This window comes from Aristolochia californica, unplaced genomic scaffold, assembly GCF_029961685.1.
Source record: "Aristolochia californica isolate CCGP_79_NKW_82.1479 unplaced genomic scaffold, dmAriCali1.0.hap1 SCAF_11, whole genome shotgun sequence".
Taxonomy (NCBI): domain Eukaryota; kingdom Viridiplantae; phylum Streptophyta; class Magnoliopsida; order Piperales; family Aristolochiaceae; genus Aristolochia; species Aristolochia californica.
The window spans coordinates 34,661,744-34,676,653 of NW_027181782.1; the positions used below are offsets into that span (position 1 = coordinate 34,661,744).

Here is a 14,910-nt window from a genome sequence, read left to right on the forward strand (position 1 = left end):
GCTTTATCAGCCGAAATTTAAAAAAAAAAAATGATTATAAACAATAATCAGACATCTCTGAACAACAAAGGCTGCGGCTTAGATAACAGCACTGCAGATCTTTCTGATCTGCCCGGCTGAGCCTGTAAGAGGTTCAATGTCTCCCATCTTCACCATGGCAGCTGCAAAATCTGAAGAGAAAGTGCTTGGATTTCTGCTATATTCAGTGACGATGCTGTCAGTGGATCCTCCGCTGAACAATACTTGATCCGATGCCAACAGACCCTTCTTCTGAATGAGGTTCTTGAAGAAGTTATTGTCGAAAGAGTTGGGAGTGACAAGGTCAAGAGCAGCCAGATTGCCGTTGCCACCGGTGGCTGGGCAGCGGCGTCTGCGGGTGCTCGCGAAACCAGCGTCGATGTCGCTTCCGTTGTTGTAAATTCTGTTCCTGAAGGTCGCGCATTGAGCTTGCCCGATTGTATGTGCACCTGCATCAATATTAGTTTTTCTGTTCGTTAATAATTGCAGAGCTTGCTTGCATAGAAGCCATTACAGAACCTGTTTGAACAAATATAAAAATAAAGAGAAAGAGAGACAACGTAGTCATGCCTGAGAGTGCGACCAGGTCCCTGGCGCTCAGACCCTTTCTATCAAATCTATCGATGAGAACATCAAGGCTTTCTGTGAACCTGGGAAGATCTGCAGAAGCTTGAGCTTGGTTTGCAGAGGTGGAGTCTCTTCTCCCAAGCTTCACAGTCCACGACGGGCCACCAACCTGCAGTTCCAGAAACAACAAGCTCATCAGTTTCCTGAGTGTGGTGATCGTAAGAAGATAGACAATGAAGATGATGTAATAGTTTTTAGTATTACTTACAGCAGCTGAAGCGTCGCGTGCTGCAACTGCAAGAACGTCTGCACAAGATACAACACCGGGGCACATCTTTTCCACTTGGGACTTGGCATCTTCAATAACTTCGAATCCTCTGGCAGAGTTGGCATTCCCGGGCGCATTCTTCTCACCCGTGAATGAAGAAGTGGCATCGAGTAACACCGAAGCATCGCAGCCCTGAATGAAACGGCCATGACCCAGATTTATTAGAGAACTCGACAATATAAATAGTTTTCAAAGCAAGAAAAAAAAATCACAGATGATCAAATAATTTACCTGAACGAAGCAGTCATGGAAATGAAGGCGAATGAGTGATGCTGCCATTCGTCTCTCCCTCGAAACCGCTCTTCTAATGGCTGTCCTTATCGTAGTCAGAGCATTGGGGCAGGAGTTATCGTAGAAGCTGCCCGAAAGCTGAGCCTCACACTGCATGTTTGAGACAAACAGCAAGATTGCAGTAAGAAAACAAGCACAACTGCTACTACCAGACAAACCCATTTCTTCTTCTCCGAAAATCTCTACGTTTCGACAAGAATCACAGAGTCCTAATAAGGAATTAATAAACGGGAGAGATGGAAAGGAAAGGAGAAGTAAGTCGTCTCGCTGCTATTGAATGATGAAAGAAGATTTTGTGTGGAGAGATGGGGAGAGGTGTATCCTTTTATGGCAGCTCCGCTTCGATTTAATTTCCGCTTTTGATTTTTCTTCGAATTGGATTTGTTCCAGTCAGACCTCTGCAACGCGTTGTAATAGTCAACTTTGTGAGCTACTGCTGCTGCATGAGATTGTTTTGGGAGTTCGAACATAAATGTCAGCCATTGGGGTTCACCTTCCCGGATGCAACATACAAGTCAAAAGCCAACCTTTTTCAGAAATCTGAAATAGTAAAAAGGTCGCAGAGGCGCGGATATATGATCGAATCGATATTACGTACTCGAGATGAACCGAGAATATTGACAAATTAAAGGTGCCGATACTGAAATCATGAACTTGTAAGCATTCCCAGTCCAACAAAAAAGTCCTCCTCACTCTATTCTAGCTATGGAGAAAGGAGACGAAATTGAGAGATGGATTCGAGGTTCTCCATGAGCAGCGGGTTATCAGTAGCAAACGGAATTTGGACCGTTTATCATTGAGGGGGCCCTGATTCCAATATCTCATACTGAGACACGGTCCAAGAAAATCTCAAAGGCCGCCTTCCCCTTTCTCTCGTTACGATTAATAGAGTAGGGGAAGATCTCAATCATTTAATTGACATTACGTACCTCGGATGAACAGATGATATTGAATGATGAACTTGGTGGGCATATATCAAAAGCATGTAAGATTATTTTAATAAATGCCCGGGAGGAAGGGCTATAGAACCCTTCAATGAAATCACCCGGCCACCTTCTTTGATTGTATTGCCAAAGTCTTCTCGTAGAGGGGAAGGCAGGCAAGGTGATTACTTGTCTACCGAAGATCTAGACCCAGCCAATCACTTGACTAGAATACGGGACCCTACCCGTAGTTCTAGAGAAAAGAAGACTGAGCTCTTGTGTTTCCATATATGGAAGAATCCAGATTATTCATTCTTGCTAGTCTTCCATGAATAGGGATTATCGTAATTCCATCTCAAGCTCATGAAACATGGCTTAAAAATCTTCGGGTAACCTCTCCATGTCTCTGGGTTGTGACCAGTATGCTGACTTAACCGAAGCCTGCAGACTAGGCTTCCATTACCGGAACCAAAGGAAGACAACCCGATCACCAAGTGCCAGAAATAACCATTTTTTGTTACCAATTTTATGTATAAATACTCAATATAATCTTGGTTATAATCGTGATGAATAAATTAAAAGCTTTCATGGTATGTAAACAAGGATAAACACGACAACTAAAGGGATAAAATTTTTCATAATTTGAAAATGATCCATATAAAAGTTCAAACGGTGATTTACCTCTAAGAAGTGTCGTGGGCAAACGATTGATGATGTAAGCTACAGTGCTGAAGGTTTCATCCCATAAGCGAGAGAGAGATGGGAGTGAATTGTTGATGATGTAAGCTGCATGCAGAAAAAAGAAGTGCTAGACTAGTCTCAGTGACAAGACGATGTTCGTGTTATGCGCGTCTATTTTTGGCAGGTGTATGTGGACAAGAAAGTTGATGATGAATGCCAGAGGTACGAAGATGAGTTTGGAAGCAAGTGCTAGTAAATTCACTTATGCTCATTTCCCAGCATATATCTGCTGATGGTTCTCTATTTTCGGATCCTACTTTTTATATGTCTGTCGTTGGTGCCCTTCAATACTTGACTATCACGCGTCCTGACATAGCCCATGCGGTCAACTCTGTAAGCCAATTTCTGCATGCACCCATTGAAGATCATTTTCTTGTTCTTAAGTGTATTATTCAATATGTCAAAGGCACTATTCACTTTGGCCTTACCTTTCGTCCATCTGCTACTCCTGGTGCTCTAGTTGCTTACTCTAATGCTGATTGGGTGGGATATCTTGATACTCGTCGCTCTACCTCTTGGCGACAATTTTATTTCTTGGAGTGCTAAAAATTAACCTACATTAACACGTTCCAACGGTGAATCCGAGTATAGTGCTCTTGCGCACATTACAACTGAACTTCTTTGGCTTACGCATCTTCTTTGTGATCTACATGTTCCTATTCCACATCGACCTTTTCTCATATTTGACTACAAAAGTGTAATCTTCCTGAGCTCTAATCCCATTTCTCACAAGCAAGCCAAACATGTTGAATTAGATTATCATTTCCTTTGAGATCTTATTGTTGCTCACAAACTTCACACTCAGTGTGTGCCATCTCACCTACAGGCTATTGACATTTTTACAAAAATTCCACACTCTCTCTTTGAATTTTCTCTTTCCAACTTCACGTATGTTCCAATCCGATGCTCAGCTTGTGGGTGTGTCTGAACGGTACGCCAATGTAAAAAAAGCCTGCAGACCAGGCTTCCATTATTGAAACCGAAGGAAGAAGACCATATCACCGAGCGCTAGGAATAGCCATTTACTGTTACCATTTTTATGTATTAATCTCTGTTATAATCGTGGTGAACAATTTTTTTTTAATTAAAAGCTTTCATGAGTTTCTTGAGATGCATCTCGATATAAGATAAAATCTTATCAATACCCTTTCATGTGGGCACTATGTAAATATTAGACCACTCTATATGCATACCATGTTAGAGGCTTCATTTCTTTTATCTATTAATGAATAGTTTCACATGGATTAATAAGTACAATGAATTTGAGATGAGTCTTGGAACCAATTTCGCACTCTATCCAATGTTTTAGAAAGTCTCCCTTCTATTAACATAAAATTATCTAAAGAGGGAAGCAGACATGGCTTAGAAGAAGAGTTACAAAATCATAGTGACGTTATAACTTTTCGTTAGGGGTACATTAACAATGTTCATGATCACCACAAGACCACAAACATTTATTGATAAAAAATATTCTCTAAAAGTCACCAAATTGTTATTAAAAACTGATAACACCGAAAAAATTCATTGCTAGAAATCATCTTTAGAGTCTCGTTGGGAAAAAATTTTAATGATGAAAGCCACTATGAACAATACAATATTTAGATCTTCCCAGTTGGACCTGTAAGAGGTTTAATGTCTCCCATTTCCACCATGGCAGCTGAAAAATCTGCAGAGAAAAAAAAAAGTGGGTTAAATATGGATTGAGTAATGTGCGGAGAATGGTGTGAGGAGGAAGGAGGAGTTTTTGTTTGGATAAGATTGGGTTCTAGAAAGTTGGAAAAATGGAGAGAGAAAGGGGGTTGAGCCTGAGATGATTGTATGAAATGAAAGTTGTTTTCATCAAATTGAGCATGGTTGGTGATGTAGATGCGAGTGGTGATTGGATCAAGGCAGTGAAACCCTTTATAATAGGGACTATAACCAAAAAAAATGCTGGGAATACTACGAGGTAAAAAATTGTTAGACATATAATCACCTAAGCAAGGATAAACACGACAACCAAAGGGATATTTTTTTTTCATAATTTGGAATGGAACTATATAAAAGTTCAAACGGTGATTGACCTTCAAGAAGTGATGTGGGCAAATGGTGATTTACCTTCAAGAAGTGATGTGGGAAAACGGTTGATGATGTAAGCTGCAGGGGTGAAGTCTTCAACCCAGAAGCGAGGAAGAGATGAGAGTGAAAAAGAAGTGTCAGACCAGTCTCAGACACATGGCGATGTTTGTGTGATGCACGCCCATTTTGGTCAAGTGTATATGGGCAAGAAAGATGATGATGGATTCCAGAGGTATAAAGATGGGTCTGAAGCAAGTACTAGTAAATTCTCCCCTGCCATCACTTTGAAAATTTTTAATATGTGCAGAATATTGATTTTCTACAAATTTTCGAAATGGGTAAAAGTATCATAAAAATAGGATTTGAATTTTAAAGGATAAAGCCAGGTGAAATTGGAAAAATCATCAATGAAGATAACATAATATGCATATCCTAAATGAGATTTGACAAGTGAAGGGCCCCACATGTCACAATGAATAAGATCTAACAAATGAGACAACCTATGTTTATGACATGGATAAGGCATACAATGAATTTTTGCAAGTTGACATGAACTACATAATAATGGCGAAAACAATAAAGACGTAAGATAGAGATGACCTTGTATATGTAAAGAAGAAATAACAGAATGATTTACATGTCCAAGGCGAGCATACCATAAATCATAGGAAGCATGTAAAGATTTATTTTTAAGAAGAGAAAGAAGGGAAGGGTTGCCACTCTCTTGCACATATAAGCCTCCATCTCTCTTACTGGTGGCCACCACCATTCCTGTGAGACAATTATGAATTGTGAAAAGATTGTTAGTAAATGTAACGGTTAAAGGAAAATTAGACGTTAATTTACTGATGGAGAGAAGATTTTTTGTGAGATGTGAAACTACTAAAACATCTAACAACTGAATATTTGGGGTAGGAGAGAGAATACCAGTATGTGAGATAGGTAAGGAGGCACCATTCCCCACAATTATAAAGTCCTTACCCATGTACGAAGAGGACTGATACAACATGGATGCGTTATTGGACATATGAGTGGAAGCTTCAGTGTCCAAGAACCAATCAGAGGGTGCAGATCCAGTGAGAGCACAAGATCTAGTGCAAGCCTTGGCAAGATGGGCATGAAACTCATTGGATTCATTGCGGGTATAATGTTGGTTGCATCGATCAACATAGTGACCATCAAGATGATATATCTAATAGTGAGGAGAGTGGCGCCCACTTGGGTATTGAGCATTTACCTGACAAAGCTCTCTAGAAATTTTTGAAAGAGCTCAATGCTCTTGGCTCTAGAGACGAGGTCAGAGAAACGGGGGAGATCAAATTTGCAAGCCTACTTGGGTATTGAGCATTTACCTGTAAGAACTGAATTCCTTGCAATGGCTAGTTGCAACTTGGAAAAATGGAATCCGATAAATCTTTTTTTATGTAGAGTCATATATGTGTGGATCACATATAGATTTTTTATGAATCTAGTTTTTCCTTTGACTCTTGCCCGAGCCGGATGATGAAAAATTATCATGTCCGGTTCCCTCGAGGGATGGATCCATAAAAATTCACACATATATGGAACCATTTGTGTGACAGAGAAGGTGGAAAATTCGGTGCCAAAGTCCGCGGAGAAACCGATGGAGTTTGTCGGTATTGTGTATAGGCTTGCCGATTGTGTGAAGCTGATTGCAGAGACCCTTGAAAATACGGGTATAAGCTACAATTGATTGATTTCCGTGCTTGAGCGTCCAGGGATATTCTTTGAGTAGGATTTCTCGAGCCTTCTACTAATGACTAAAGGCATTTTCCAACACAAGCCAAACCTCGCGTGCAGTGGAGAGGCCAACGGATTTGGCCATTGCCTCCTCGGTGAGGGAGGAAAGGAGGAGGCTGAGAAGGTGTTGATCCATTGATTTCCATTGCAAATATTCAGCAGAAGGGGTGGCAGAATCTGTGATAGCAAAATGAAGTGGTGGCATGAGGATTCCATTCACATAATTGAAAAGATCTTGACTTTCCAAAAGAGGAAGAAATTGGCTTTTCCATAGGTGGTATGTTGCGGAAGATAGTTTAATGGTAATCATATGGATGAGGGTATGAAAAGGTAAAATATGAGAAAAGGAATCAGAGGCAATTTTTTTTAAGGATCAGTGAACCGAGTTCCGTTTGGAGCCACGAACCGACCCGGGTTCACGTGGGTTGGCTAACTCTCAACCCCGCTCGGACTCAAAAATGTAATCGCAGGACGCCGATTCTGATGGTCCCTCAAGGGAACCATAAACCAGGATATCAGTGAACCATATCGTTATAGAAGATGGTGTACGACAGGAAGGGCAATCAATGTGGAGCTGGAATCGCCACTAAAAAGAGCACCACCACCAACACCATTCACCTACTTGGAGAGTCAACCTTTTCTTCTCGATCCTACTGAAATATTCCCAACTCCTCTGTAACCTTAACTCTCCATGGTTTCTCACATGTCCTCTAATGGTTTTCATGTAGGGCACAGGATACCAGCCATGGCCATTATCGACCACTGCCTATATGCAGAATGCTTACATGTGGATAATAACCAATTTCAGCGACTGATACCTTCGTGCAGTTAGTTCAAACTCAAGATCTGCCTAAAAAATCTTTGTTGCAAGTTGGGAATGATTAATAGGTATTCACTGGTTTGAGAAGGAGGGTTGAAATTAGCTACCTCTCTATAATTTTACCCCGCATGATCGTGAAGAGTAGTTGACGACGCCATTACAACTTGTTATGCTACCCGTCTTCTCTACAGGTAACACCGAAAACTTGTTTTTCAAAAGAAGCGATGATTCCGCAACAGAGCTAGCTTGGGAGCATTGAATTGATTTGCATTTTTGGTAGTTTTTTATTTTATTAATGAGGTAATCGTTTTTATATTTTTAATTAGAATCAATCAATTGATAAGAGAAAAATTACATTATGTATTAGTTATGATTCCTCACAAAAAGATCTGAAATGATGATTCTTCGATCCCACATGAATCGTAATTTAAGCGAAGTTCATCCATAAATATAAAATTTTCTTGATCATAGTAGCTCACGAGTATACAAAATAAAATCCCAAATAAAAAATAAAGAACAGTAGGCTGCGTGGGAATCACAAAATCTTACACTTAAAAAGAATATGAAAGAATTACAGAAAAATGGATCAATATGTATCAAATAAAATAAGGCATATTGGAAGTATCAACATTTAAGGTTTCACATACAAGCTATCAACATTCAGACATCCTTGAACAAGCAAGCTTATCATGCATGATGTCTCCATGCGTGATTTCTCCATGCGGCTCAGTTAACAGCACTGCAGATCCTTCTGATTTGCCCGGCTGATCCCGTAAGTGGTTCAATGTCACCCATCTTCACCATGGGAGCTGCAAAATCCGAAGAGAAACTCCTTGGATTTCTGCTATATTCAGTGACGATGCTGTCAGTGGATCCTCCGCTGAACAATACTTGATCCGATGCCAACAGACCCTTCTTCTGAATGAGGTTCTTGAAGAAGTTATTGTCGAAAGAGTTGGGAGTGACTAGGTCAAGAGCAGCCAGATTGCCGTTGCTACCGGTAGCTGGCCAGCGGCGTCTGCGGGTGCTGGCGAAACCAGCGTCGATGTCACTGCCGTTGTTGTCAAGTCTGTTCCTGAAGGTCGCACATTGAGCTTGCCCGATGGTATGTGCACCTGCATCAATATTAGTTTTTCTGTTCATTAATAATTGCAGAGCTTGCTTGCAGAGAAGCCACTACAGAACCTGTTTGAAAAAAGAGAGAGAGAGAGAGAGACAACGTAGTCATGCCTGAGAGTGCGACTAGGTCCCTGGCACTCAGACCCTTTCTACCAAATCCATCGATGAGGACGTCAAGGCTGTCTGTGAACCTGGGAAGATCTGCAGAAGCTTGAGCTTGGTTTGCAGAGGTGGAGTCTCTTCTTCCAAGATTCACCGTCCACGACGGGCCACCAACCTGCAGTTCCAGAAACAACATGCTCATCAGTTTTCTGAGTGTGGTGATCGTAAGAAGAAGACAATGAAGATGATGTACTAGTTCTTAGTATGACTTACAGCAGCTGAAGCGTCGCGGGCTGCAACTGCAAGAACATCTGAACAAGACACAACACCGGGGCACATCTTTTCCACTTCAGACTTGGCATCTTCAATGACTTCGAATCCTCTGGTAGAGTTGGCATTCCCGGGCGCGTTCTTCTCACCCGTGAATGAAGAAGTGGCATCGAGCAACAACGAAGCATCGCAACCCTGAATCAAACCGCCATGACCTAGATTAATTAGAAAATTCCACAATATAAATAGTTTTCACAGCAAGAAAATAAAATCAACTGTCCCCCGAGATGATCAGTTAGTGTACCTGAACGAAGCAGTCATGGAAATGAAGTCGAATAAGTGATGCTGCCATTCGTCTCTCCCTCGAAACTGCTCTTCTCATGGAGGTTCTTATCGTACTCAGAGCATTAGGGCAGGACTTATCGTAGAAGCTGTCTGAAAGCTGAGCTTCGCACTGCATGTTTGACACTAACAGCAAGATTGCAGTAAAAACACATGCAAAACTCCCACTACAAGACAAAATAAAATATTTTCAAAAAATAAAACTACCCAACTTTGACCGGTCAAATGCCTATGTGTGCAGTTAAAAACGACACGTAAGCTTCGACTGCTTATGTATCGCCACATCATCAGTGCAGTAAACACATATTGGCACATCATCTGCCATGTCATTACTTTACCGCGTCATTTGCCACATAAGCTGCCACATCATTAAATGGAAAAATTAAATAATCTTCACCATATTCCACCACATTGTTTTTCAAAATAAGTTATTTTAAATGCCTTATGTGTCCCCTCTCATCTTTCTCCTCTCCTCTCCTCTCCTCTCGGCCTCCTCTCCTCTCCTCTCCCCTCTACAGTGCCTGCTGCCGTCGCTCCCCACCGCTCGGCCTCATACCTCACCCTCGACGCCCCCCTCTCAATTAAAAAATAAAAAATATTTTAAATCGATAATAAAATATGTTAAGTTAGTAAGAGTAAGATTTTTTAATTAATTATATATTTATTTTATTTTAAATTATTTTAAATATAAGGTAATAATAAACTAAAATTAAAATTTTTAAACTTTTATTTTTAAACTCAAAACTAAAATTTTTAAAATTTTTTATTAAAATAATTTTAAAAATGATAATAAAAAGGTGTTAAAATGGTAAGAGTAAGAATTTTTATAACTTATTATTTTAAATATAAGGTAATAAAAAGTGTACCGGTACATTTATTTTTTAAACTCAAGTAAAATTTTCATATTTTTTCAGTTAATAAATATTTTTAATTGATAATAAAAGGTGTTGTAAGATTTTTAATTAAATAATATATATTTTTAATAATTTATTTTTTTTAAATAATATGATAAAAATTATACAAATAAATTGTATTTTTAAACTCTAAAATAATTTTTAGGCTTCGAGACATAAAATTTATTACTTTTCCCAAAGATAAATGTCTAATATTGTAGATATTAGGTAAAAAAATGCATCTATTTTTTATTTTTTATTAAAATTTATTCAATTTTTTCATTTAATAACGTGGCAGCTTATGTGGCAAATGACGTGGTAAAATAATGATATGGCAGATGACGTGTCGATCTGTGTTTACTGCACTGATGATGTGGCGACACATAAGCAGTTGAAACTTATGTGTCGTTTTTGACTGCACACATAGGCATTTGACTGGTCAAAGTTGGGTACTTTTAGAAATATTTTGATGACGTCGGTATTTTTTAAAATATTTTATTTTAAATGGGTATTTAAGGGAAATTCCCAATAAAAGAAGCTTTCTGATGGGAGGTAGGCTGGGTGAGAGATATCCTTTTATAGTAGAGAAAATCGAAGGATAAGATAGAGAGATTTTTTTTTTGGTTTGTTTATTGGATATGTTCCAGGCTGACCTTTGCAACGCGTTGTAATATTCAACGTTGTGAGCTGCTGCTGCATGACATTTTTTACGTATTCAAGATTTAACGTGTTCAGAACAAAAAAAATACAAGAATAAGCCAGCGCTCATGTGGAGAAAGAAAGCAATCAATCACAACAAAAGCATCTTTCAATTTGCACGGGATAAGACACTTCAAGTTTGAATTTTCATTCTTATCAAGATGAAGCTTAATGACTGAGAAGGTAATGCTTAAAATCGTCTCACTTTCGCACGAGATACACTTAAAAATTGAGAGATTAGTTGCCTTTTTTAACGAATGTTTTCCCCACGAGTTTGTTTTTGACGACGGAATCGTTCTTGTCATTTGATTCTGTCCAATCCAGCCAACTGATTTGGTAGGTCCTGGGATTTGTTGGACTGCGAGAGCTGACAGTTCTTGATTTAGCTTTCAGCATCTTTAATTTGTCAATATTGTCAATTCATTTGAGGTACGTAATGTCGATTCAATTGTTCAATTCATATATCCGCGCGCCACCGAGGTTTCCACTATTTTAGATTTCTGAAAATGGTTAGACTTTTTTACTTGTATGCTGTATCAAGGAAGGTGAGCTCCAATGGCTGACATTCATGTTCGAACTTCCAAGTCAAACAAAGCAAAATGAATAACTCTATTCCAGGCTTCCGCCGCTATGATCTTAATTCTTAATTTATTATTTTATTCTTGTGTTTTTAGGAAACGACGTTTTGAATCTTGAATACGTAAACAATCTCATGCAGCAGCAGCAGCAGAAGTAGCTCCCAAAGTTTGACTATTACAACGCGTTGCAGAGATCTGACCGGAACAAATCCAATTCGCAGAAAAATCAAAAGTGGAAATTAAATCGAAACGGATCTGCTATAAAAGGGTACACCTCTCCCCATCTCTCCAGACAAAATCTTCTTTCATCGTTCAATAGCAGCGAGACGACTTACTCCTCATTTCCTTTCCATCTCTCCCGTTTATTAATTCCTTATTAGGACTCTGTGATTCTTGTCGAAACGTAGAGATTTTCAGACAAGAATAAATGGGTGTGTCTGGTAGAAGCAGTTTTGCTTGTTTTCTTACCGCAATCTTGCTGTTAGTGTCAAACATGCAGTGTGAGGCTCAGCTTTCGGCCAGCTTCTACGATAACTCCTGCCCCAATGCTCTGAGTACCGTAAGGACCGCCATTAGACGAGCGGTTTCGAGGGAGAGACGAATGGCAGCATCACTCATTCGCCTTCATTTCCATGACTGCTTCGTTCAGGTAAATTATTTGATCATCTGTGATTTTTTTTCTTGCTTTAAAAACTATTTATATTGTCGAGTTCTCTAATAAATCTGGGTCATGGCCGTTTGATTCAGGGCTGCGACGCTTCGCTGTTACTCGATGCCACTTCTTCATTCACGGGTGAGAAGAATGCGCCCGGGAATGCCAACTCTACCAGAGGATTCGAAGTCATTGAAGATGCCAAATCCCAAGTGGAAAAGATGTGCCCCGGTGTTGTATCTTGTGCAGATGTTCTTGCAGTTGCAGCACGCGACGCTTCAGCTGCTGTAAGTAATGCTAAGAACTATTACATCATCATCATCATCATCATCTTCATTGTCTTTCTTCTTACGATCACCACATTCTGGAAACCGATGAGCTTGTTGTTTCTGGAACTACAGGTTGGTGGCCCGTCGTGGACGGTGAAGCTTGGAAGAAGAGACTCCACCTCTGCAAACCAAGCTCAAGCTTCTGCAGATCTTCCCAGGTTCACAGAAAGCCTTGACGTCCTCATCGATAGATTTGATAGAAAGGGTCTGAGCGCCAGGGACCTGGTCGCACTCTCAGGCATGACTACGTTGTCTCTCTTTCTGTTTTTTTTCTTTCTTTTCAACAGGTTGTGTAATGGATTCTCCGCAAGCAAGCTCTGCAATTATTAATGAACAGATTTGATGCAGGTGCACATACCATCGGGCAAGCTCAATGTGCGACCTTCAGGAACAGAATTTACAACAACGGAAGCGACATCGACGCTGGTTTCGCCAGCACCCGCAGACGCCGCTGCCCGGCCACAGGTGGCAACGGCAATCTGGCTGCTCTTGACCTTGTGACGCCTAACTCTTTCGACAATAACTTCTTCAAGAACCTCATTCAGAAGAAGGGTCTGTTGGCATCGGATCAAGTATTGTTCAGCGGAGGATCCACTGACAGCATCGTCACTGAATATAGCAGAAATCCAAGCACTTTCTCTTCAGATTTTGCAGCTGCCATGGTGAAGATGGGAGACATTGAACCTCTTACAGGCTCAGCTGGGCAGATCAGAAAGATCTGCAGTGCTGTTAACTGAGCCGCATGAAGAAATCATGCATGATAAGCTTGCTTGTTCCAGGATGTCTGAATGTTGATAGCTTGTATGTGATACCTTAAATGTTGATACTTCCAATATGCTTGATTTTATTGGATACATATTGATCCATTCTTCTGTAATTCTTTCATATTCTTTTTAAATGTAAAATTTTCTTGATATGTTTTGTGACTCCCACGCAGCCTACTGTTCTTTCTTTTTTTTTCTGGGATTTTATTTTGTACACTCGTGAGCTACTAATTGTGATGTCATTTCAGATATTTTTGTGAAGAATCATAATTAATACATAGGTTTATCAATGTAATTTTTCTCTTATCAATTGATTGGTTCTAATTCAAAATATAAAAATGATTAGCTTATTAATAAAATAAAAAACTACCAAAAAGGTTTGGTCAGTGTGAGATGATAGAAATTCATTTTCTTACATTTGGGTTCAGACCAATACTTCTAATTTGGCTTTCAATTCCATTAGAGGAGAAATTGAGTAAGGTTCAAGCTCGTCTAAAAAAAAAAAAAAACAAAAAAACAAGTTGCTAGTTGTAATGCTGGGCACGTGAGGCTGGTTTGCAGAGCCAGGTGACCCTCGGTAGTGAAACTCGAGGGAGGCGCCGAGTGCGCTAGGACAGGTTGCACACCAGATGCACCGACGATGCTCTGTGTGCTCCGGTGTCGATGTTTCAATGAAAAGACAAAGACGTCTTCACGATCTCTTGACATTGTCGTTGGGTGGGTGATACTGGACCGAGAGACAACGATGGGAGCCGATTCTCGCCCATTGGTAAAATGCAGCGTTAAGGCGTTGTTATAGAGCGTCAAGAGATAGACGCATGTGAATGCTGGAGACGTGTGCTCGTCGGAGGCACACTGGGACAGGAGAGCCAGAGAGAGGAGACGGCGGTGTGGGGTGGTAAGTTGAGTCCTAATGGACGATGTTAGTGAGATAAATTTAATTTCACAGACGAGACGCTGGTTTTCTGCAATCGAGAGACTGTGTTGCGTCGGAACAAAGCTGAGACCTCTGTGTTGGAAAACGACGATCACTCTTTTGCTGTCTCATTCTCTATCGTCTCTGCATCTTTCTAGAATTTTGCATACAGAAATGGAACAAGAAGAATGTCTTCTTATAACTCCATTTGTGTTTTTTTTCTTTCTTCTTCTTATCATTTTACTTAGTTACATAGATATTTATAGATGGAGATGGTGAATAATCACCACATGAACTTTCTCTTGCTTGGCAAATTAATTGCCACACACGTTGCTTCTTCTCTTGCTTTTCTCCAAGCTTCTTGCCAACACAACTTATCTTATTGTTCCAGAAATCTCTTTGAGTTGCCAGCTCATTTCTTAATCACGAAGTTTCCTTGAGTTGGGCTTGGATTGTGGATCAAGTTTATGATCCAACACTCTACGGCACATCGGAACATAGCCAAGGTTGGCGGTGGGTATGTCGACTTCGATTGCAACGGTGGCACGCGTTGATACTCAGCCAAGGCCAATGCTGGGTGGGCTGGTGTCGAGATCCGACGCTGCCTTCTCTGCCTGTGAAGCCGACTGACGATGTGTGCATCGGCATTTGGTGTGCTCTTGGCAAATCGTTGCCTTTTGTGTGTGGCTAGAGGTTGAAGGCGACCTCCAGCCCCAGAAACAGAAAAAATTAACGAAAT

General features: G+C 40.3%; 2 protein-coding genes and 1 pseudogene across 2 annotated transcripts; 1 reads left to right on the forward strand and 2 right to left on the reverse strand.

Moving 5' to 3' along the window:
* Nucleotides 1–78: 78 nt before the first annotated feature.
* LOC137943844 (lignin-forming anionic peroxidase-like) lies at nt 79–3,219 on the reverse strand (annotated as a pseudogene).
* A 5,014-nt stretch (nt 3,220–8,233) lies between these two features.
* On the reverse strand, nt 8,234–9,670 carry LOC137944265 (lignin-forming anionic peroxidase-like). The gene is made up of 6 exons (XM_068789895.1): nt 9,624–9,670; nt 9,498–9,507; nt 9,303–9,452; nt 9,002–9,193; nt 8,738–8,903; nt 8,234–8,622 (listed from the first exon to the last, which is right to left on the reverse strand). Exons 1-6 carry the CDS (start codon nt 9,668–9,670, stop codon nt 8,234–8,236), a joined length of 954 nt encoding a protein of 317 aa, XP_068645996.1.
* Nucleotides 9,671–11,937: 2,267 nt separating this feature from the next.
* LOC137943845 (lignin-forming anionic peroxidase-like) lies at nt 11,938–13,228 on the forward strand. Its single transcript, XM_068789275.1, has 4 exons — nt 11,938–12,159; nt 12,258–12,449; nt 12,564–12,729; nt 12,840–13,228. Exons 1-4 carry the CDS (start codon nt 11,938–11,940, stop codon nt 13,226–13,228), a joined length of 969 nt encoding a protein of 322 aa, XP_068645376.1.
* The last annotated feature ends 1,682 nt before the right edge of the window (nt 13,229–14,910 follow it).